The 23,547-nt window shown below is 48.6% G+C and overlaps 9 protein-coding genes across 9 annotated transcripts; 7 read left to right on the top strand and 2 right to left on the bottom strand.

Moving 5' to 3' along the window:
- Positions 1–35: 35 nt before the first annotated feature.
- MGYG_07795 (glutathione-dependent formaldehyde-activating) lies at positions 36–642 on the top strand (the record flags this gene model as incomplete). Its single annotated transcript, XM_003170503.1, has 2 exons — positions 36–141; positions 215–642. The coding sequence occupies 2 exons, from the start codon at positions 36–38 to the stop codon at positions 640–642; spliced, it is 534 nt and encodes a 177-aa protein (XP_003170551.1).
- A 400-nt stretch (positions 643–1,042) lies between these two features.
- Positions 1,043–4,665, top strand: MGYG_07796 (phospholipase D1; the record flags this gene model as incomplete). Its single annotated transcript, XM_003170504.1, has 5 exons — positions 1,043–1,237; positions 1,332–1,770; positions 1,834–1,977; positions 2,054–3,933; positions 4,003–4,665. 5 exons carry the CDS (start codon positions 1,043–1,045, stop codon positions 4,663–4,665), a joined length of 3,321 nt encoding a protein of 1,106 aa, XP_003170552.1.
- A 2,047-nt stretch (positions 4,666–6,712) lies between these two features.
- MGYG_07797 (hypothetical protein) lies at positions 6,713–7,021 on the top strand (the record flags this gene model as incomplete). Its single annotated transcript, XM_003170505.1, has 2 exons — positions 6,713–6,893; positions 6,975–7,021. 2 exons carry the CDS (start codon positions 6,713–6,715, stop codon positions 7,019–7,021), a joined length of 228 nt encoding a protein of 75 aa, XP_003170553.1.
- A 1,327-nt stretch (positions 7,022–8,348) lies between these two features.
- MGYG_07798 (hypothetical protein) lies at positions 8,349–8,729 on the top strand (the record flags this gene model as incomplete). The annotated part of the gene is made up of 1 exon (XM_003170506.1): positions 8,349–8,729. One exon carries the CDS (start codon positions 8,349–8,351, stop codon positions 8,727–8,729), a length of 381 nt encoding a protein of 126 aa, XP_003170554.1.
- Positions 8,730–9,166: 437 nt separating this feature from the next.
- MGYG_07799 (hypothetical protein) lies at positions 9,167–11,158 on the bottom strand (the record flags this gene model as incomplete). The annotated part of the gene is made up of 2 exons (XM_003170507.1): positions 9,167–10,192; positions 10,256–11,158. The coding sequence occupies 2 exons, from the start codon at positions 11,156–11,158 to the stop codon at positions 9,167–9,169; spliced, it is 1,929 nt and encodes a 642-aa protein (XP_003170555.1).
- Positions 11,159–13,016: 1,858 nt separating this feature from the next.
- Positions 13,017–13,844, top strand: MGYG_07800 (hypothetical protein; the record flags this gene model as incomplete). The annotated part of the gene is made up of 1 exon (XM_003170508.1): positions 13,017–13,844. One exon carries the CDS (start codon positions 13,017–13,019, stop codon positions 13,842–13,844), a length of 828 nt encoding a protein of 275 aa, XP_003170556.1.
- Positions 13,845–14,319: 475 nt separating this feature from the next.
- On the bottom strand, positions 14,320–15,958 carry MGYG_07801 (rhomboid family membrane protein; the record flags this gene model as incomplete). The annotated part of the gene is made up of 3 exons (XM_003170509.1): positions 14,320–14,397; positions 14,473–15,416; positions 15,484–15,958. The coding sequence occupies 3 exons, from the start codon at positions 15,956–15,958 to the stop codon at positions 14,320–14,322; spliced, it is 1,497 nt and encodes a 498-aa protein (XP_003170557.1).
- A 3,902-nt stretch (positions 15,959–19,860) lies between these two features.
- On the top strand, positions 19,861–21,662 carry MGYG_07802 (hypothetical protein; the record flags this gene model as incomplete). The annotated part of the gene is made up of 2 exons (XM_003170510.1): positions 19,861–20,059; positions 20,122–21,662. The coding sequence occupies 2 exons, from the start codon at positions 19,861–19,863 to the stop codon at positions 21,660–21,662; spliced, it is 1,740 nt and encodes a 579-aa protein (XP_003170558.1).
- A 639-nt stretch (positions 21,663–22,301) lies between these two features.
- On the top strand, positions 22,302–23,291 carry MGYG_07803 (hypothetical protein; the record flags this gene model as incomplete). Its single annotated transcript, XM_003170511.1, has 1 exon — positions 22,302–23,291. The coding sequence occupies one exon, from the start codon at positions 22,302–22,304 to the stop codon at positions 23,289–23,291; it is 990 nt and encodes a 329-aa protein (XP_003170559.1).
- Positions 23,292–23,547: the final 256 nt, after the last annotated feature.

The raw sequence follows: 23,547 nt of genomic DNA on the forward strand, positions 1-23,547 counted from the left end.
CATGTAGATCATAGACAAACTACTGTGCAGCATAGATGTCGACCGAAGCCAGCTATCCGTTGGAGGGAGGATGTGACTGCAAGGGAGTGCGGTACCAGGTGAAGACGGCTCCCCTGATAGTCCACTGCTGTCACTGCACCTGTAAGTGCCTTTATACTCCTCCCTTGGTTATTATATAGGTTGTATGTATCTCTAATGCCTTTAATGCTCACAGGGTGCCAGCGTGAAACCGGCTCGGCCTTCGTCATCAACGCCGTCATCGAGTCCGACCGCCTCGTCCTGCTCACGGGAGAGACAGAGATAGTCAACACGCCATCAGCGAGCGGGAAGGGCCAGGAGATCGCCCGTTGCACCAGCTGTCGAGTCGCCCTCTGGAGTCACTATCCCAACACCGGCCGGCTGACGTCCTTCATTCGAGTCGGGACACTGGACGAGCCGAACTCGCTGCCACCGGACGTCCATATCTTCACCTCCACGAAGCAGAAATGGGTCGTCCTCCCGCCAGACGCTGCTGTGGTAGAGACCTTCTACCAGCTGGACGAGACCTGGAGCAAGGAGAGTCTTGCGAGGATGGAGGCGCTGAAACCGGCGGTCGAGAGGTACAAGGAGGATCTTGCAAAGCGCGGTCTCACCCTGTCGTAGCTTCATCACCCTTCACATCTTCACCAGCTGTAACTACTCCTGTTGATCTGTTGATGTTGTTGCTCTTGATGTATGTAGAAGCTGGAGCTGAAGCTGAAGTGGCGCTGTCCCCGCCGGAGAAAAAGCTCAGCCACGATTTCCCCCCGCGATAACGCATCACAAGCTGAAGACTCGCGGGTTTGACATCAAGCAAGCAGCCAGATAGATAAAGTGAACAGCTGCTCTTATTCTGTTCACTGCCTTGCTTGATGAATACACGATACAACGACGCAGATACACTTGTATAGCGTGAGAAAGTTGCTACCGCCTGTCTCTACCTCCCTCTTCCCCGCGCTGCACCGCCATAGACAGCTCCTACCTGGACGAAGGATAACTAAGAGATAAAGGAAATAGACAAGCCATGGCTGGGAACGATGACCATCTGGCATATGGACATGCTCCCGGACAGTCTGACCGCGGTTCAGGGAGCGGCAGCACCAAGGGATTTCTAGGAGACACTCTACGGACGTTCCGTAATAAGTACGACAAGTACTCGCAGCAGCATGGCCAGCATGGCCAGCAAGGACAGTCAGGGCAACAAGGGCAGCAATACCCAGTGAGTATAGCACTGCATCGATACGATCCAGCCATTTGTGTTTAATTATTGTTATTCTTTCTTCTTGACGGAACCGTTGGCTAACAGGCTTTAGGGTCAGCCCGGGAACCAAGGTTCCAACCCTCAGGGCCAGGCACAGTATCAACAGTATCAACAGCCACCACCCGGCCAGCAAGGAGGTCAATACGCACCAGATCCTACCCACGGACAGAATCCCCAGTACTACCAGGGCGCCGGCGGTGGTAATAACAGTGGCGGCAAGCCTCCAAAGACTGACCTAGTCTCCGGTCTATTCGGCAAGATACAGGGCATTGGCGCGGAGGTGGCACAGCGCATCGGATCTAACCTCGATCCTCATGCGTACGCTACATACGGTGCTGATACAGCTGGTGCCAATGCGAAGAACAGATACGGAAGCTTTGCACCCGTCCGACACCATGGAGATGCAAAGTGGTATGTTGACGGATGCAGCTACATGTGGGCTGTGTCGAGGGCCCTGGAAACCGCAAAGGAATCTATCTGGATTCTCGACTGTAGGGCCTCTATTTCCTTTCCTTGTTAATTGCTGATATTCGGCTAATCGATGGGTATTCTAGGGTGGCTATCTCCAGAACTGTACCTCAGACGTCCTCCGGCTCAGAATGAACAGTACCGTATCGATAGAATGCTCCAGGCAGCCGCCCAGAGAGGAGTTCGTGTCAATATCATTGTCTACAAGGAGGTTACCCAAGCACTGTCATGTAAGTCAACACTGATCGACCCTTTTAGCAGTTATTGTATTCGCGAAAGAAATACGCCGGCTAACCTGGCCATAAGTGTCCTCATCTCATACAAAACACCATCTAGAAGATCTCCACGAGAACATTGTCGTGTTCCGCCACCCAGACCATTTGCCAGACAAGCAGACCGTACACTCGGATGTGATGTCTTCCTTGCAGAATCTAACACTGAACGCTGCAGGTGTCTCGAAGCTGTCTAGCGATGCGCTTAAAACAGTGTACGGCCTTAGCGGTGGCGTTGTTCTTTTCTGGGCACACCACGAGAAGCTCTGTATCATCGATGGCAAGACTGCATTCATGGGTGGTCTTGACCTCTGCTTCGGACGTTGGGATACATATCAGCATGCTATTGCTGACGTGCACCCAACTGACTTGAAACAGGCTGTTTACCCCGGCCAGGATTATAACAATGCCCGAGTCTTGGATTTCCAAGATGTCGTTCACTGGGAGAACAACCAGCTGGACCGGAAGTCAAACTCCCGTATGGGATGGAGCGATGTTGCCGTTAGCTTGCACGGCCCTGCCGTAGAGGATCTGCGGAAGCACTTTGTGGATCGCTGGAACTTCATCTATGATGAGAAATATGCGGTTCGTAAAGTCCCACGGGTCTCTAGGCTCGAGCTCTACCGCCAGCCCATGGGAATGGGAGGACACCACCCCCAACAACAACATGCTCAGGGATCCTCTCCACCACCTCCTGGATCTCAAGGTTACCAGCAACAGCAACCAGTTGGAGGGTACGGCTCCCAGCAGCAGCAGCCTCAGCAGCAACAGCAGCAGCAACCAGCTGGAGGGTACGGTGGCCAGCAGCAACAGCCGCAGCAGCAAGCTCAAGGGTCCCAATCGCCTTATTATCCACCACCACCCCCTGGGCCTCCACCAGCTGCATCTTCAACAACTGGTGGTGGTTACCAACCACAGTCGTCTCAGGCACCCTACTTCCCACCTCCACCAACCCAAGGTAGCCCTCCTCCCACTCAAAGCCGCGGTGTTGACGAATATCATGAAGGTGAAAGTAGCAGCCGTGGAATGGGCATCAAGGATGAATTTACCGGCTTTGGAAACACCCTGCGTGCCCAGTTAGCCGGTCAGGTCCATCGTTATCAGGACCGATATCTCTCTGGAAATGCTCCAGGACAAGCTCAAGGACGCTCTAAGACAGAAGTGTCCTGCCAGATAGTCCGAAGCAGCTCTAAGTGGAGTAACGGCACTGAAACAGAACATTCTATTGCAGATGCATACGCCGCCATCATCCGGGAGAGTGAGCACTTTATCTATATCGAGAACCAGTTCTTCATCACTGCCACATCTGACGCTCAGAAGCCCGTTAAGAACAAGATCGGTGCTGCTATTGTCGAACGTATCCTTCGCGCTGCAAAGGCGGGCCAGAAATACAAGATCATCGTCATCATTCCTGCCGTGCCTGGATTCCCGGGTGACCTCCGCGAGGATGGCAGCTTAGGTACTCGCGCAATCATGGAGTTCCAGTACTTCTCCATCAACCGGGGAGGAAACAGCATCATGGAGGTGATCGCCAAAGAAGGGTATAACCCCATGGACTATATTCGCTTCTACAACCTGCGCAACTATGACCGTATAAATGCCAGTGCCATTATGCGTCAAGCGGAGAAAGAAAGTGGAGTGAATTATGAAGATGCGAGAAAGCAACATGATGCTGTCATGTCAGCATCTAAGCCCTCTGCTTTCGACACCACGGCTGCATATCCGCAGTATCAGCAAGCTGCTCAGCATGTAGCTGCAACCAACCCACAGGCTGCTGTCGTTGGCCGATGGGATACCGTAAGCTCGTGCTACATGCTTGGAGGCGAGGATATTCGCAACGTCCCGTGGGAGCACGACAACGATACGTCCGAGATTGACTCCTTCGTCACAGAGGAGCTGTATGTCCATTCAAAGGTATTCCACCCTTCAACGTCTCTGTTTTGTGTTTATTCCGGAAGAATTCTGGCTAACTGTTGCTCGTAGCTTCTCATTGCCGACGACCGTACGGTAATTTGTGGAAGTGCCAACCTTAATGACCGTTCTCAGCTTGGCGACCACGACTCAGAAATTGCAGTCATCATCCAGGATCCAACTGCAATGGAGTCAAGGATGAATGGACAACACTATGTCGTCAGCAAGTTTGCTGCCACCCTCCGACGACAGCTTTGCCGAAAGCACCTTGGACTGCTCCGGCCCCAGGACTACCAGCGCCCCGATGCCAACTGTGAACCTGTCGGAGTTCCCAATGAATATGACTTTGGCTCGCCTGAAGACAACATCGTGGTGGACCCTGTTGCAGACACCTTCCATAGTCTCTGGAACACACGTGCCAGACAGAATACTGAGGTCTACCGAAAGGTCTTCCATGCCGTGCCAGATGACACCGTCCGTAACTGGAACGACTACAAGGAGTTCTATGAGTACAACTTCCGCAAGCCAGACGGAAAAGATGGAAAGCAAGAACCTCGCTACCTGCCCGGCCATGTGATCCGTGATGAATTCCCCGAAGGCGTGAAGGCTGTCAAGGAGGAGCTGGCCAAGGTCAAGGGAACCATCGTGGAAATGCCACTGATGTTCTTAGCGGAGGAAGACATCGCAAAGGAGGGACTGAACCTGAACTCCTTTACTGAAACCCTCTACACCTGATTCTGACGATCCACCTTGCTATACATAGTGGCGCCCTGGGAGAATCAGCCCAGCTTTTGGCCTTTGTCTTCTTATTCAGCTATAATTTTTTGAGATATTTTATGACCTTTTTTTTTTTTTGGATACGGCTGATATGTATCACTTTACTGTATTTGCCCGTTATCATGATATATCGTCTGTCTCTCTCTCCCTTTTGATATATGTTTGATGATAATGATTGAAATATAAGTTCTCCTTCTAGATCTCTAGGCAAGAGAATCTCCAACATTCGAGAACCTCGTTCGATGCCTGCTCATGCCTCGCCTTGGTAGCTTTCATCCCTTCTTTGTGTTGTTTCTTTCAAAGAAGCTAGAGTCGCTTTTTTTTGTTCTTCCTTTTGATGCTGCTTGATATTGTTCTTTAAAGGACAATATTAAGGATGGAGTTGATGTTAGATTTCTCGCTTTCCTATTGGTTGCTGACTCAGCATATCCTCTACACTAGACCTAATACGAACTAGCCACAGACACTTCTGATATTGTTCTCGACAACAAAATTGCAACTTCGAGATGTTTTTTTCTGTTACTTCCGTGTCTTGCTCCGTTTCATAGTGAAAAGAAGTGACTGACTGGCTCAATTTTCACTTTTCAGGTTGGCTTGGTCCATTATCCAATTCCGGATTCCTGGCCTCGGTGTTCATCTTGAAGAACACCTGTTCGGATGCCGTGTGTTGGAGGTTAAAACCCACGCGCCCTCCACGGATCTTAGGAACCGAATACCCGTGCCAGTTATGTAGCTCCTAGATGCTTGGACTACCCTGGATGCTGGGAATTAGACTCTTCGGTGGCCTTGGAGCTACCTCTGCCATATCTTATCCAGCGAAAGAGGCTGGGATCCACGGGCAGCTTGAGGCATGTTTGGGAATCTGTGACCACTGTATCTCAGCAGGAGAGGGATACCTGCCGACAACAAAGATCGATCTACCTCTTTTGGCTTGCTACTAGCTCAGTGCGATCACCCTGGTGCTATGTGCCTTTCTGCCTCCCTCGAACTATGGAAAGAGATACACACCCGGGAACATTTCCGTTGAAATTTACCCTCTCGTGTCTACAGTCCAAATGCCTCATAAGAAACCCAGACTAGCTTCGGGTATCTCTCCTTCTTCGTACCTTCCTCCGCTTCACGTTGTGCCAAGTAGTTCACTAGGATTACCAGTGTCTCGTTTTCTAGTTACTATTAACGTCATAATATACGCCATTTTTCTAGTTACACAACGCGATCGATTGACGCGAGCCTTTCTTTCCATTTGGATATTCCCAAGTGATGATCGCTGGCTGAAAGAAGCGATTATCTACAGCAGGCGATCATCCGAGTACTACCTTTGGGCGCCATTACTGCGTCTAAATGTGCCTCAGACTAAACTACAATATAGACTTTGGCAGGCAGTCACTGGATATCCCTTGTTCTTTTATTGAACACACTATCATGAATTAGCATGAATTCAACCCACTTCACCACACATTTGAGTGGTCTTTGGAACGGTACAATACAAATTCAAAACAGACAATGTTATGACCAAATCAACCACTAAAGATGGCAATTATCAATACTAAATACCTATCTATTGTTTTTCAGTCTTTCTACCCGCAACACAATTTATCATTAACTATTTCTAGGACCTTGCCTCGTTCCGTTTTTGGCATAAAAAAACGATATCCTGAGTTCTCAGCATGTGCTTCCTACCTTTTCAAACTATCTCCAACCAGGCTTATCGCTCATCCCCTAGCTCCATGCTTTGCAGCGAACCACTTCCAGTCCGTGCATTGCATACCGAATGATGGAGGAGAATAAAGAACTTCTGCAAAATACCCGGATCCTCCTCAACGCTGCCGTTTGTGGTGAGAGATTAATGACAATGCTCCGAGCACCGTGCGCTTTGTCGAAGAAAGAAAAACGAGAGATATTCAGAGATAGACGCTTGGAGCGGCAAGTTCTGCCTTCTATACAATGCCTTGGCTCGGTACCGGTCGAAAACGATGGCTCGATATGCAGGAGAGAAAGCAGGAAAATGAGTCTATATAAATCTCTTCCATGCGCCGTTCCATTCAGGGATCTGTTTCATCATCACGAAGACAATCAAGCACTTCTCAATCAACTTCTATCTATCTACTTCAACTTTTCAAGCTTCAAGCAAGCCAACTCTCCCTCAATCAAAATGGAGTCCTACGTTGCCCCGACTCAGACCACTGGTAAGTAAATCTTCAACTAAATCCTCAACTATCAAGACACAAGTTTACGGGCGATTCAATGGCTAAAACTTCCCGTGATAGGTCCCGTCAACGCCCGTGGAAGCACCGGCCAATGCATCGTTATGTAGACGTTTGTCTAGACACCCTTGGCTATGGTGAAGAAATGATGATAGCTAAGGGGTGGTAACATGGAGGGTAACGGTGATGGAATTATATCTACTTCGATATTTCGCCATAGTCGAAGCCACGAGATAACCCGCCCTCGACGTCCTATCTACCGGATCCGGCCGTGCTCTCCCTCCCAGATTTGATACAAAACCAACCATACGACGGATGCTGCCAGGCCAGAGAAAGCTTTATCCGAGAACAAGAATTATTCTACATCTCACCATTCATTTACAACCCCTTTCGACCCATCGTTCCTTCACCTAGCACTATTTCCAGTCATTTTTTTTACTGTTCATGTATAATTGTCTGTGTCACCCTTTTTTTAATCAGCCCTTGACCAACGGTGCACTTCGCTAGCACGGTTTCCCTCCAGCAATGCACTTCAACGAGCAACCAACTCCAAGAGGCGTTTTGAACCAGAGTGACACCAGACATGAAAACCAAAAAAAGGGGGAGGGGTGAGGAAGGAGGAGATACCACCAATCATTCTTTTTCGGTTTCCTTGGTGTCCGGTTGACTTCATGTTTATTTCTTTTTACTGCAGGGTCGTTTCTTCTCGATCCAGCTACGCTTGGATATATAATTACGGCTCAATCTCATGTACACAAATTTTTCCTTTCTCCTGCCTTCTCTCCTTTCCCACTATTTGCCAACGATCTGAGAGCACCGATTAACATAAGGGAAAGGAAGGAGGACTTTTTGTGTATATTTAACTTTTATATTCACATATATACCTGTTTATAACGGAACTGTGCCCCTTTCAAGTACTCTCGAAAGCTATCCTCCCTAAATATTGTTAAAAAAAAGAGATATGCAGCGGCTAATGCACTAAGCCTTGAAAGGAGCGGCCCAGGTCTACAAGAATGTCTCTTTTCCTGAACCTAATAGTAACGAGAATTCAGGTACCCTATTACGGTGTACGAGTCTTTTATCTCATCTCAAAGCGTCCATATACCCCTGCTTCGACACCAACTCTACCAAAACGCGCCCCCTGTGTTTAAAACACTATGATGGGGGTATTGACATCGTCGCCATCTTTGGGAAAGAACAAAATGCTCAGGTTTGCAGCTGTGAGTAAGAGCGAGTTGTGTGCAAGGAAAGCGGCTTCCCCTTGCCCTTTTCCCCTACGTTGCATACCAAGATCAACAAATCCGGTCCATAATTTGTTGATGAACAAGCAGTAACCTGAAGTTTTACCGAGACAGGTGTTTCTCTATACAAAGCCACTCGTTTATATCTATTCTTACCCGTACAGACCGTGACATGCTCCAATCCGTTGTTCAAAGTATGGCCAAACACCCGAAAGACCTCAAGAAAGCATCCAAAAAGAAAATCAAAGGCAAACAACCAGAAAAACTACTCGTCCGCCAGCCAGTGCTGTTCTACTCGTCTAGACTCCCTCCACGCCCGGTTACGCATCGTCCCAGGCCCATAGCTCAGGCAGCCCACGCCTTGAGGCCCACATGGAGAAGAGTAGTCATTACCTGGCTTGGTTGGAGGTACTACCATTATGGACTTGCGATACCCGTACACGGAATGCATCCTATCGAGATTCTCATTATCAACGGCAGTATCATTGCCGTAATCGCTGCCATTATCTGGGTTGTTTTTATACTCCTTCCGATCCAGCTTCAACGAATGCTCACGATACTCTTCAAACGACGTTAGGGTATAGATGGATGTAGTAGGCTGGTGTCATTCTTGCCGGTCATTACGAGTACGAGCAACAGTTTCGAGTTTTTTTCTTGTCGCTCCTTTCTTATTGCCTTGTCGGTAAAGGATGCGTTCGTTTGGGTTCATTAGTCGGATAAGTGGAAAGTTGGTATATGTTTTGCTATCAGTGCCGTTTGACCAAAGGTACTCTGCTGTACATAAGGTACATATTATTAAACCACGGGCATTCTCTGAAAAGCTACCGACCAGTCTTTTGACATGTCGATAAATGCCACCTGTTTAGCGCACAGCGCCATATTCCGGGCTATATAGAGTATCAACAACCAAGTCGGTAAGGAGTAGTTGATATCAGTAAGCTGAATCCAGCGTTTAAGAAGGATGTATTAATTCCATAGAAACACAAAAAATAGGTAACCATACTCCTTAAGCTTCTATGTAGCGCGCTCAATATCCGAAATTATCTGTAGAACAACTTCTGCTGCACTCTTTCCCATCTGCACGGCAGCCTCACCCATCTCCGCTTCAACATGCGAAAGGACAGCAGGATTTGAGAGGCAAGTTATGAAGGACTTGAGTGGATCTAAGAACCTCCCATCAAATATCGGTTGCAAGGTGGAGATATGAAGTTGCTCAGCAAGTTTAGGCGACTTACAGAGAAAGTAATAAAGGTTCAACTTCGCAAGGTACATCGGTGCAATCTCCTGAATGAATTGCATCCATACTTCCGACGTTATACCCTCAGGGGCAGCAGGTGTAGTAGATGTCTGCGCTGGGTTCGAGAATTTGTAGATAGACTGAAATAAGAAGGTAAAGCTTTCAGGGTCAGAAAACGGATTATCGGTCTCAGTCTCGGTCGCCTTGGCAGAGTGAAATATAAGCTCCTCCTTGAGCCATTGCAAGGCAGGAAGCCTCGCATATTCCGATTCGTCTTCACTCAGAATCTCCAGAATTAGGTTGTACCTCGCTTGAATGTCCGGGTATGCATGGAATGCACGAGCAGGAATAGATCCTAGCCGGGTAAAGGATCTGAACTGCGCAGGACCACGAGAGCAGGCCGTCAAACCATAAACAAGGGTCTTGAACCCTTCCTCATCTTCGGCGTCTTCAGGGGTGCTAGTCTTGGCCACAGCGGCAAGTGATAAGATAGAGTCGATTAATGCTGTTGGTTCCCCCCCGGCTGCAGTATACGGGGACGCATAATCTCCGAGGAAATTAAGCAGAATATTAACAATGTCTGGGTACAGGTGTAATGGCTGCTTAAGCGCACCAGACCCAAATAGTGTAGCCGTTACACATCGCGCGGCCAGGAGGAGAATACAGCCATGTCTCTCTAGAGGGATGTCATCGGGAGACTTAGGTAGATTATCAAAATCCAGCGGGGGTGGAAGATCGTTTTCTCCTTTAAATATTATCTTTTGCAAGACTTCCGTCTCCAGCCCAAAATCTCTTGATAGTGCCTGGTAGTGATGTTAGTAGGATATAAAAAATAATGTCAAACTTGAGCATAAACGGTTACTTACCACTATCTTGCCCAGGGTAGTATCCCTCTCCCTCAAATACTCGACATTGTGAAATTGGTCAAGGCATGTGGGGATCGCGCCTTTTGCACGAGGGGTATCAAGCTTCTCCTGAACACGGATTGCCCATTGCATACCAGATGGCCCTGGTTCGTCGACACATTGTAGGAGATATGTCTTTAGGGTTTCAATAAGCCCAAACTGCAGAAATCTTTGGGTCAACTTCTCCTCTCTAGCCTCATCAGACGAGTCTCCTTCTGCATGTTCATCCGCCTCCGGATCTGGCGCCTTGTCTCCAGTGGAGCGTGTAAGCGCCTTTTCCGAAAGACATCGTGGGGGTAAAGCCGGCCGCTTCTTCCCTGATAAGTCTCTAAGAAGCTCTAGAATGGCAGCTGTAGTTTCTGTAGTCGGGAATTCGGTGTATGCTTCTAGAACAGCATGAAGAGAGGTTGCAATAAATCGACTTGTGTATTTCGTCTTAATTCGCGAGTGTAATGTAGAAAGCATCGACAAGAGGCAATTGAACTGTATAATATGAAGAGGTAGACGCTGATGCTCGCCCGCCTGCTGATCATCGGTTCCCTCATCCTCGTCTTGCTGAGATTCATCTTCAGCGGCATGGAGCTTCATCAGAGCTTCCGAAACCCGGAGAATAACCTCCCGTGGGTTTCCAAGCCTCGCAACATCGTCGAGGCATTCCCTTGAGTGCGGTAAAAGGGGGAGGAGTATGTTGACCAGATCCCAGCCGATATTTATAGTCAACGTCTCGTCTTGGAGCACCTGGTGAAGGACCGGCAACCGGGCAGGGGTTAACTGGTATTCGACGAGTGTTAGGTAGGTCAGGTAGTCTGTTGCGGGAGGGAGAGCTGCGATCAAAGGATCAGGCCCTTCTTTGGACTCTGCCATGCTGTTCAACTGGTGCGTGGTAGCTCGTCGTCCCCGCAGCCTGGAGCTTGCTATAGCTTGCTAAAGACAGATAGACAAGCGAGTTGAGTCGTGTTTGTGTTCAGATTTCCGCAAACCAATAGCGGTTCGAGACGCCTCGCATTCGTCAAGATGACGGTAGGATGAAGTTGTTCATCGCCATCGTTCAATTGAAAAGATCAGAAGACCAAAAAGAAAGGCGCAGCAGCAGAAGCCCCGAGGGGTCGACTTTGTGATGACGTAACTAACCGCCTCCTCCTCCTTCTCTCCTTTATCAAATTTCATATCAGCAAGAAGAAGATGAAGATGCAGACAGAGATGCAAATCCGTTTCATGAGATGGACCACAATACATAACTATTCAGATATTCATTTAGAGCAAGAGTTGTCTCTAGGTTTCAACCAACTCGTGTCCAAACTACCCCAGGCTCGCGCTTCCGGCGGCGTCTACTATGGCCGCGTCTTAACTAGTTAACTTGTTGACTTATCTCTTCTTCGTAAAACCGACTAGCTATTCCGCTGATCTGTGGCTGATCTACGCAAGTAGCGGGTAGGTTACAGGTACATACCAACCTGGCTGCACATAACTCGTCTGCTGGGTGTTCCTTTGTCAAAGATAAGAACGCCGATGTACAGTCGCTATCCGGAGAACTACATGGATCAAGATACACATAGAAAGTGTATGCGATAGGAAGATCTCTCGTTTAACATATTAACTAACCTTAGGATACACAGCGTCAAAGTGAGCTACGATGTTGAACAGATTCCCAAAAAGCCGCATGGCTTGTGAGCTGCAGCTGAATTATCGCAGCCAAAAGTTCAGCCAGTTGGTGTGATGTCTCCTGAAGCTGTATTCCAAGTCAGCACGTCAAACAGTTGAAAATCAAAACATGAATGCTGGATATTTTTCTCTTTCGATTTTAGATACGGCCATTGAAGGTACTGGGAGATCGATATCCGTGTATATATGCAGAACAGCAATGCAGAGACAAGGGACACCCAACGCCGTTTCCCGGTAGGTATCTCACAGGCCACGGGAATAGAGCAAGATTAGCAGTTACACGCCTCTGCACTCTCCTATGGATGCACCGGTACAAGTTGGCGACAACAGCGGTACGATGTAGAGACACGGTTTCCATGAGCGGCTCCCGTCCACGCCAGGTGAAGCGGTGGTTTTGCTACGGAATCTTCATCTAGACAAAGTAGCATGGCAGCTTCCGTGATGTGCCAGCCAGGTGTCTTTTCCTGTAATTCGTGTCACAGTCTGTATGGGAACCGAACATTCCGTGGATTCCTTGTCGTCTCGAGGGTTCAGCCGCTCTTCCCCAGGCAACATGAGCAAGGGTAAGATCTTCTCTAGGAGAATTTCCCCTTCCTCCTCATGACCTCTCGGGGCTGTTTTTCACCTTATATCGACATATACTCAACCTGTTCAAATATGATAGAGCCAAAAATATAAACCAGAAATTGTCCTTTGGCCCTCTACAGCCGGATATCAGTGTCTCTTCGCACGATACGGAATGCCCTTTTCCTTCCATCGTCTCGCATGCGGGGCGTCCGTCGTGCAGTAAATAATGCAGTTACATCGATGCATGCGGCATATCAGGACTCTTTTACCACTAGGAAACAGTGAAACCAGCGATTATAAATCAAGCTGCGGGGATCAGAGACAGGGTGTCTGTTGATACGAAGGGAGGAAAAAGATATATATATCCTCATAAACACGGCCGGACGTGGGGCTTGCAGCTCGACCATAGTTATCAAGCCCGACAATCAACATATACAACATACAAGATTCTGACTACACGTTTATACAAAAGTAAACTAGCACTTCGACCGCAATGAGACCAGCTCCAGGAGAAACGCTGGTGCATTTTTTCGACATCCACAGCGAGGCCCCAGGTAAAACACGATCATGGTCTCCCAACACCCTCCCCATCCGCGCGGTGTTGAACTACAAGATGGCTCCTTACACGCAAACATACATCGCCATGCCGGACATTGAGCCTCTGCTTAAGTCTCTCCATGTCCCTCCGCTGGAAGGCGGCAGAGTGCCCTACACTCTTCCAGCAATTCTGCATAAGCCATCTATTCAGAACGAGGGCGCAACGCTCAACGACAGCTTTGCCCTGGCCGTCCACCTCGAGACCATCTTCCCGCCAGATGCAGGGTACAAGTCTATCTTCCCCTACGGACAGTCCAGTTATGCTTTGGCCGTTGCTGTCCTGAAGGTGTTCCGCAGCATCTACCCGCCTGTCTTGCCATTTGCCTACCCGGCTGTGCCCAAGTACCTGGATGAGCGAAGCCGTGAGTACTTCCATACGTCGCGGAAGCAGTTCCTGGGAGTAACGATGGATGAGTTCCAGGCGAGGGGTGAGGCGCTGGAAGAGGCCTGGAAGGCAACGGAGGCCGAGTTCTTAGTTTTGGTGAAGATGCTGAAGGGACGTCCCGGCCCCAGGAAGAACCGTGGACCATTCTTTGAGGGCGAGCGCCCTGGGTATGCCGACATGGTCTTGTTGGGATTCATGGGTTGGTTCGAGAAGAACTCCAAGGCTGACTTGGAGAGGCTCCTGAAGATCGGAGACGGAGAGCTGCAGAAGGTATGGGATGCAGGGCACCAGTGGCTTGAGGCCGAAGGAGAGAACGTGGAGTACGCGATTCCAAAGTAATCTCCTAGAATTAAGTTGATTGTCTGCACATGTCTAAATGTGATGGGATATGAAAAGGGGCAGCATAATCAAGTATTTATATCAAAGTAATGAAAAAAAAAATCAATCAATAAGGAAATTGGATATCCCATATCTCGGGATGTAATAATCTCAACAGTCATTCAAAGGGAAGAAAAGAGAAAAAATAAGACAACTAAAAAAAAAAAAGAGAGAACGTTAACCCCTAAAACGCCGAATCATTTATGCTGATGCTGACCTTCTGGGTACATAGCCCAAGAGAAACACAGTGCGACTTTAGAAGGTGCAAAGAAACTATACAGGGTAACTTTAACGGGCTGTAGAAGAATGAATGTGTGCCGTGAGCAAGGAGAGGGTATGGAGCCATCAAGGCAATAGTGTTGGACATTTCATCGTGGCAAACCAAACGAAGAAGCATTGCATTAAGAAAGGCCAGCCATCAGGGGGCGAATAGCATCTAAAACGGAAAATTTCGTGTGTTCTTTGAGATTGGTGTGGTCGTAAAGTCGCCAATCTCACACCAGTTGCTAATGGGCTATAGAGAGAGAGAAAAAGGTATTGTCAGCATCTCTGTCGCTAGGAGGGAGTTATTAGGTAAAGGTGAACATACCAAGCATGACAAGTACTTGCACCATGAACATGTGGTACGGTACTTGTAGAAGTTGTTGATAAGGACGATAAAAGAAACGATTATGCCTATCAAGGCGCCAGCTCTGAGTAGCCACCATCCCCACCACAGTGGTTTACGGCCCTGGAAAAAGCTGACTGGTTGCTTGTAGAACTTCTTTTGATCTTCATCGGCTCCCACGTTACCGCCCATAGAGACGTAGGGAGTCTTGACTCCGATACGTTCTCGCAAGGTGTCTGGTGACCGAAGGATACAGATTCCTAGTACCAAACCGGTAAGGAAGCCGCCGATATGAGAAAAGTTGTCCAGGCCCGGGAGCAGACCCAAGACAAATGAGATTGCTACCGTGATTAGCATGAACATTAGGTCAACCCATGGTCTCTGCTTCTTGCCCCAAGTGTAGAAGAGGTCAAGGACACAGAGAGCGAAGATGCCAAAGAGGCAGCCAGATGCTCCGGTGGACGCGATGGCAGGAGCTGCAAAGTTTCCGCCTAGCACAAAGCCGAATATCCCGCTGGAGAAATAGACGATCGCGTATCTCCACCAGCCAATAGCCCTCTCCATATCAGCGCCAATACTTAGCTGGGCAAAAAGGTTGAAACCGATGTGTACGAGACCGGCATGGAGGAACATTGGTACAATGAAACGGAACCACTGGTTTGGTTCAGGCTTGTCGTCGAGGCTCCCACCTGGTTTCGGATCAGGTACACCGTCGAATCCGCAGAGCTCGGAGAGCCTACATTTGGGCTCCGTGGTGGTCGTATTTGGACAAGGAAAGACGACGGGATCGGGACTGTTTTGGAGTTTATCCACATTACGCATGCAAGGAACGAATCTAGCTCCTAGATTTATCTGGACGTAGGGTGATGGACCGATCATAGGGTTGAAGGAGGGTTTTGTCATGATGGGAGATCCTGTTAACTGGGCTGAATCAAACGTTAGCAGAAGCACGCGAGAGAACTAGTTTCTATGAGGGTTGAAAAAAAGACTTACCATTTCTAACAAGCTCGACGATAAATACGACTATCTGCACCAGTGATGTTATATAGGTAACCCAGGCAATCTTCTTTGCAAAGTATCCCTGCTTCCTCCTTCGAGACGGCCGTCTGACGGGATCACTGAGATTCAAAGGCTCGGTCGGCAAGTCGTGCGAAGACGGATGGTATCTCGTGTCGTCTGCCCAGTCGGGCTTGCTGTTGTTAGCAGCATTTGGCTTGAGGGGGATATCTTCTGAGTAGTAGTCGTTGTTATGGCCCATCCGGCTATCCCCCATATCGTTGTCTGAATTCGAGTGGTAGTGGCCGTATCTGCTGCCGTTGTCATAGTTGTGACCATATCCGCCCGGCGTCGCAGTAGGCGAAGAGGCCTGCTGATGACTCCATGGGTCACCGTTATTGTCATTATCGTGAGGTATCGGTGGATGGGGCTTTTGCGAGTAGTTGTTGCTGTAGTACTCGTTGGCAGCCATCTTGACGCCGTCTATGCACGCAGGGTAAAGAGCACGCCGCAGAACGAACCGAACCGGGGCCTAGAGGAAGACACCACGCAGCTGAACGAAGGGCCAACAAGGGCAAAAGAGTGAATCTGCAGAGACAGAAAGAGAGAGAGTGGGAGAGGCAGAGCGAGAGGAAGAGAAGAAGGAAGAAGTATGACTGTGGTGGCTGGTTTGGTTTGGCGACGTCGTCGTTTGCGTAAACACTTTTCCTTCGTCAAGCGCCAAAGCGGATTTTGCTGATGGATCTTGATTCTTCCCCCTTTGGGTTTAGCGCCGCCTGGCGTTCCCTGGAAATTGCGGCTGTGCCTGCGAGCGAGGATGAAGCTTGGTTGCTTTTTATAACTGTGAGACACACACGTCTGGTGGCTTGGTGGCTTGAAGGCTTGGGGTCGGATGAGCTGGCGGAGGTGGTTGTGACGAGGAGGAGGAGGTTGACGCTGATGTTGGCTGCATAAGCTGGGCGTGTTTCAGACTCGCTTGAGAGATGATAGACCGGTTCCCTCGCTTTGTTAGCCAGCTCTGCTCCGGGCGCTGTCCAACAGGAGACGGAGTATTCTTGACTGGCGGCGCCACAGAAGACGGGTTCGTCAGCGAAATCGTAGCCAGGTTACACTATTTTCGGCACAAAGCTTGTTCTGACCAGCATGGATTGCAACCTGCGCCTATATCACAGACCTTTTAAGGGGCAACGACACGCACGCGTACGATAAAACGGGAGACTCCTCCGCCTCGTGGCCCATATCTGGACAAACATGCTTCCGCCAGATGTTATTACTCGTGGTTATCTACTTAACTATGAGATAACATGCTATCTATTTCCAGAGTTGCTTGCTGATAATTAGCGAGTCAAGTTAACGGTTGGCCAAGCCGGCAAACGCCAACCTCATGGCATCGATGGAGTAGCTAACCTGGCCTGGTTCGTTAGCGGCTCCATGTCTCCAGCTAAAGCCAGTGGAGTAGGGGACCTTGCTCTGATATTCCTGTATTATAACTGGACATCAATGAGCGATGTATTATGGGGCATTAAATGACAGGAATCATAATCCTTGGTGTTAACTGCTATACTATTAATGCAATGCCTCTCTAAATACTAGCTAATGCACCGTGTACATGACCGGCATGATAAATCGTTTTTATCATGCAGCTTCAGTGATGTGTGGCCCCCAAAGTGAGATTCATACAAGGATGATGATACTGTAATAGCTATGATGAAGAGATACCCAACTACACTAACCTCAGGACTACAAACACAATATATACCCTTGTATTTCTCTGTTATCTACTTCTTATGGTCCGATATACCCCCTTAGATCTGCTGTATAACGTCCTACCCTATGTCGTTTGAACATGCGTTGAGATAAAGTGATTATCTAATAATACCCGATACTCTAATTCAGCCTCGATCTACCAATCTTGACTTTTTGATATATCAGTACCTCTCGTGCATTCTATATATCATGTTCTATTATGCATGATACGCCACGGCGGCTTGCCTTGATATCTGTTTCCTCTTCGCTGTCAAGACATGGCTGGCAGGTGTTTAGTGGCGGCTACGAGTGAGCTTTTGTGGCAGGAGAGGTTCACCCTCCATGACTCTTGCTCTTTCCCATATACCAAACAACTATGACGTCTTAAAATAAACCAAAAACAAAACAAACCCAAGGACACACTGGCTATATCCTCTTGATATGGAAGGAACGACCCTCCAGATGACGTCGAGCCAACTTCATGCAATAAACTGTTTACCGCAGAGGACATAAACGCTGTCCTGTCCTCTTGCTATGACGGCATCTTGTCCTCCTGCACCTTCCTTTGTTTGCTTTCCTAGCGTCGTCATCACCTCAAGATCACATCATTTTGCTCCGTTGAATCAATCAGATCAACCAGATCAACCAGATCACGCTCGGCCTCGCCACCGCCAGCCCTCGTCTATAAAAGGCCTCTCCTTTCCCTCTTCTTCCTAAATTTTTCTTCTTCCCTTTTTTTTTCTTCCTCCCAGCCTTCACTTTTTCATACCATTCACTCTCTTACACCACCCCCCTTTTTTCTCTTCTCTTCGCACAAACAAGGATGGGTCTGCGGTCTCTGATATGCACCTAACGGTGTATGTCCTGGGATTCTGTCGGAGGACGGGTTGTATGGGCTGTCTATGGAGGTGAGCAGCAGCACAATCACCTGATCTGACAGCTTCCTGGTTCTCAAGCGCTTCTTGATAGCTCGTTCAACACCGGCTTTCGAGATGAGCTTGGGAGGCTGCCTAGGACCAGTCTGCCTGACAGCCACGAGTTTCCTCCCTCGCCTGGCGTACTTGGGCAGACCACCAGCGACGACCTCGCACTTCTACGCAGTGCTGGTGACTAGTAGTCCCCTTAAGGGATGAAGCTAAGACGAGGTCAATAGATAGATTATTAGCTAGCCACACACACAAGAGACAAAGTCACACAGTCTCTCAGTCTCAATCAACAGACACAACGAAAAAAAAAAAAAAAAAAAAAAGATAGAATAGATAGGTAGATAGAAGTCTTGTAACTAGCTATCAAGAACACCAACATTTTAACATTTTCTATTCTCCTTTTTATCTCACTGTTCCTTATGCCTATAGCTATGCATGTGGTATTGATTCTTTCCTGCTGAGGACCTGTAGATTCGCCACCAGAACAACGGCGAGATGAGACGACGATGAGTATGCCCCAAAGCCATTTTTGATGAGCGTTTAACTGATCTCTCCTTATACTAGGCCCTGATCTCCACTGGCACAAAACAGCATCGTTCTGCTGCTTTCAGTCTTCCAAGCACAGTGCCAAAGTCCTTTGCTGGATGCTGGAGCTGCCATGCAGTGGCCACGGGATATATGGAGAATAACATGCGTCCCAGCTCTGTCTTAAAGGGTATCATCATGGCATCTTGCGTTACTTCAAGTTTTCTTATCCAGGGAAGACTTCAAGCTGGAAAGCTGGGTATCACGGTCCTCCCCTTTACCTATCAAGTACGGAGTACTGCAGCTGACAGCTCTACATTTAACATCAGAATCAACGAGAGTCCTATCGAAACCAGATTCCAGAAATGAAGACGGCTATAAACCATCGACGCAGTGAGACGAGCTCCCAATCCCACCCGTCATCGTCGACAGACCGAGCACGCAGAGCCGTCAGACAAAAGTGGCAAATATATCGCCCATAGGCATTCTAGAGAAGGACAAGGGCTTTTGGTATGGCCCTGAAGATATAAAATACGGACGCGAAGAGTTGGATGTTTTTCCTCCTTTCCAGCCACAGGAATGAGAATTCTTGCCAGGCATCCCCTGTCCAGGCCAAACGCGACTATTGACCACTATTAACTAATGGCTCCGCTGAGTGAGCTCGTATTCAACAAGATTTAAGACCTTGAGGGATATGAACTATCCAGGGGATTTCAATATTTCTAGCTAGCTATTTTACCAATAATCCTCCTTAGCAAATTCCAGAATATCATCCACCATAGCTAAGTCGTTTGTCAACGATATCCCGTCCGCCAAGCTCCATCAGCCGATCCCGCGGCGCAGCATCATCAATCATATCGCAAGCATCGACAATCTTCGTCATCCTTTTTCCATCCATCTGGTTATCTATTTCGATACCTGCATCGGATTGCACGCGTTGCAATATTTGCAGCAAGGGCAGCGCCTGTTCCTCTGCCCTGTAAATATCTTTCCTTTCGATAGTTACGGAAGCGCTTATTATTTCCATTCACCTCATCCTCCACTAGCCCAGCTGTTCCAGTTCCTTCTATCCACCGATAACTACTCCGTACGCAACCAGCAGCTCCCATGATGAACTGGACATCCTCACGAGCAGCTTTCCAATAACTTCAGCGCGCCCTACCACTCGTTCGACACCATGGAGGCGTTTGCTTCTGCAGTGCCGGAGCCCCCATCTCCCACGAAGCGCCGAAAGAGCGGGCTGGCTAAAACCTGCGAAAAGCTCCTCTGCAATGCCTTTAAATATTTTCCTCTTGCTTTTGTGTACGGGCTTACGACATGGGCGGTATCGGTAGAAGCTGGGGTCAGTATATACCATACAAGGAACTGGTGGAAAGGTACGTGCATCCATATTCAAAGAAGACAGGCCTTTGGCAGGATATATCTAACGAGGCTACAGGGACACTCGGCAGCGTTTTTGGGATAGCCCTTTACCTGCTGATGAACACGTCGTATACAGTTGCGGTCTTTACCGACCCCGGAACGCCCCTACAAACCTCCACTTATGGCCGATCCAGGCATCAATATAGCCATCTCCCAACCACCGAAGATTCCGAATATACCTCTGTCACGGTAAACTCCATGGGAGAAATGCGCTACTGCAAGAAATGTCGGTGCCGGAAACCAGACCGGACACATCACTGCTCGACTTGCGGACGCTGTGTTTTGAAAATGGATCATCACTGCCCGTGGCTGGCCACTTGCGTTGGAATGTACAACTATAAAGCTTTCTTGTTGTTTTTGATTTATACGTGCCTTTTTTGTTATGTCTGCTTTGCCGTTTCAGTGCTTTGGGTGTGGGATGAGATGATGAAAAATGTGGAATATATGGAACGATTTTTGCCGGTTAATGTTATAATACTGGCTGTCGTTTCGGGGATGATGTCTCTGGTAATAAGTGGCTTTACGGGTTGGCATATTAGCCTCTCAGCCCGCGGATTAACGACTATTGAATGTTTGGAGAAGACAAGGTATTTGGTACCGGTCAGGAAGACGCTGGATCGGCAAAGAAGAGAATGGCAGCAACACCAGCCAAACTCTCGAAACCCTGGGGCGGCCACGAACAAAATCGGTCGAACCCTTCAGGGCTACGGTCAGCAGTTTATTGATATGCATGCAAATGCGATACCAGGCGTCACTCGCGCCGAAGAAGGTGAAGAACGCGCGTCACCTACGCTAGGGACGAGAATCCCAGACACAAGGCATCACCACAACGACTATAACCCTGATGAACACTACGACCAATACCAAACCCCAGCTCAGCAATCTCTCTTCAGGTCGTATGGAGAACTAGATAGAGCCCGGGAGCATGATAGATACGAAGAATACCTAGCCGAGTGTGACAGTGAGAAGCTGCCCCATGCATTTGACCTTGGGTGGCGAAGGAATTTTCTACACCTCTTTGGACCAAATCCCTTTCTCTGGCCCGTCCCGATCTGCACCACCGTTGGTGATGGATGGCGCTGGGAACATAGCAGCAAATGGCAGGAGGCTAAAGCTACGATCGAACAACAGCGCCATAAAAGGTGGGAGGAAGAACGCCTCCAGCGTCAACAGTTTTGGCAGCAAGCGGCGAAAACAAGCCGGTCCCTACCAACTACAGCCCAGCATCACTCCTGGCATGCTCCTGAACCTCATCCGGGAAAGTCGTGGACTGGAAGGTACAATAGTACTGGAAATATGAGGGGATCGGCTTATATTGGAAGCAGTGTTGAGGACCGGCCATCCACTGGTGTCTCGATGAAAACGCTACGCCCCATGTCTCCTCGACCCCGGCCCGGGGAAAGGGAAGAAGATATTGATGAGGTTTCTGATCGTTACAGCACGAGTTCTGACGAGGCTACCGAGCAGCATGCTCTGGTAGGAGACGATAATGCTAAACAAGCCCTCCCTAATGGTTCTGCAAAGGGGGCGACGGAAGAATGGGTCAACTGGGACTGATTGCTCGGGATCACCCTCTGTTTGTTTGCCCTTTCTTCCTGTATTCTTACTGCTTATTTGACTTTTGCATGACTATGTCCTGTACGGTACCTTCATTCATACCGTACTCTAGACCAGGAGTTGGATTTTGTCTCTTTGGAATACTGGCGCGTTTGTATTTGAGGCTTCAGTTCTGTTAAAGATATGTTTTCAAGAGTAGTTATTTTCTCTTTTTCTAATATTTGAATCCCAATGTGCATATAGGTGTGACTGGTATTAATACGAATAAAATATAATATAAGCCCCCTCTCAGCCCTAGGCAAATACACGTCCCTTTACTTCTCTGGACTGCTGTCCGATTAAGAAAGTCCAAGTAGCGCGATGTTTCAATAACTAGTCATTCAATGCTCGTTCAATTCTCCAGCCATCAACGTTGAATTTGATCGGTCACGTGAAAATCTAGTTGACTCCCCTAGCCAAAGGCCAACATTGAATAACCAACCTGGATATGTTGATAGTTGGAAACAACAGCGACGCCGGAGCTACTGCGCTGTCGATATCCGAACCGATAGAGTGACCGGGCAAGCTGAACGATGCAGACGCCGGGGAATCCTTGCTGCTCGAATAGCATAGGTTGATCAATACGCATTGCCCTTCGCCATGTCTGCTAATAACACCACCCTTCGACGGCTTATGAAAGAGGCTCAAGAGCTCTCTCCATCATCCTCTACGCCGTCTCCTCACTTCCACGCCCATCCGGTGTCCGACTCAAACCTCTTCGACTGGCATTTTACCCTTGCAGGACCTCCTGCTCCTTCGCCTTACGCTGGTGGCATATATCATGGCCGTATTGTCCTTCCCCCACAATATCCGTTACGGCCTCCCTCGTTTCGTTTCTTAACCCCATCTGGCCGGTTTGAAGTCAACCGCGAGATATGTCTGAGTATAAGTGGTCATCATGAGCGGACCTGGCAACCAGCGTGGGGTATTCGGACCGCCTTGACTGCAATCAGAAGCTTTATGGACGGTGAGCCAAAGGGTCAAGTTGGCGGACTAGACGCAAGCAGTGAAGCTAGGAAGGACTGGGCAAAACAAAGCAGAGACTGGGTTTGCCCGAGTTGCGCTGAAGGAAAAACGAATGCGGAGGTTTTGGCTGAATGGCAAGACATATGCCGTGAGAAAGGTGTCGATGTTGAAAACGAGGGTACTCCAGGGGAACAGCAAGATGGCGCCGACACCGTTCCTGAAGGTCTCAAGCTTGGATATCGCGATGAGTTAGAAAAAGGATCCAAGCCAGGTTCTGAACAGGCCCAAACGCCTACTCAGGAGCCAATGCCTCCTCAATCCGACGATGATACCAAAGAAATACCTCGATCTGTAGCATCAGCACTCGAGAACCTTACACCAACGGCAAATACAACTACGGAAACCCCACGTAGGGCAGAAGTACCCGCAGCCTCAAGCCAGTCCGCCACAGATATTCGGCCTCAGGTACCCTTAGCACCTCGGCAGGATCGCACGCAAGTATCCGTCCGGAATACCCCCGGTCAAGATGAAGGGCCCTGGCTAGACAGGGCCATTATAGGTGTTATATGCGCTTTGGCTTTTGTCATTCTTCGAAAGGTTTTGTTTGCTCCTGCGGAAATTTGACTGTATTAAGCTTAGGCCTTTTCCCCTTGCAACTGGGATACCGCCTATGGCGGACAGCAGGTCTACGGCTGGAGTTATTCCTAACAACATATCACCTGTGATATTCTTACTGTACGGGCGTTAACAGGCGATTGGGATTCATAATAACGGAGTCCGGAGCTTGCTACATGTAACATTCTGCATTGACATAAAGATTTTATTCTTAGCTTTGAATAGCAAAATCGATAAAAATTAAGTTATACCGGGTATGAAAGTG

This window comes from Nannizzia gypsea, genomic scaffold (assembly GCF_000150975.2).
Source record: "Nannizzia gypsea CBS 118893 supercont1.7 genomic scaffold, whole genome shotgun sequence".
NCBI classification, from domain to species: Eukaryota; Fungi; Ascomycota; class Eurotiomycetes; order Onygenales; family Arthrodermataceae; genus Nannizzia; species Nannizzia gypsea.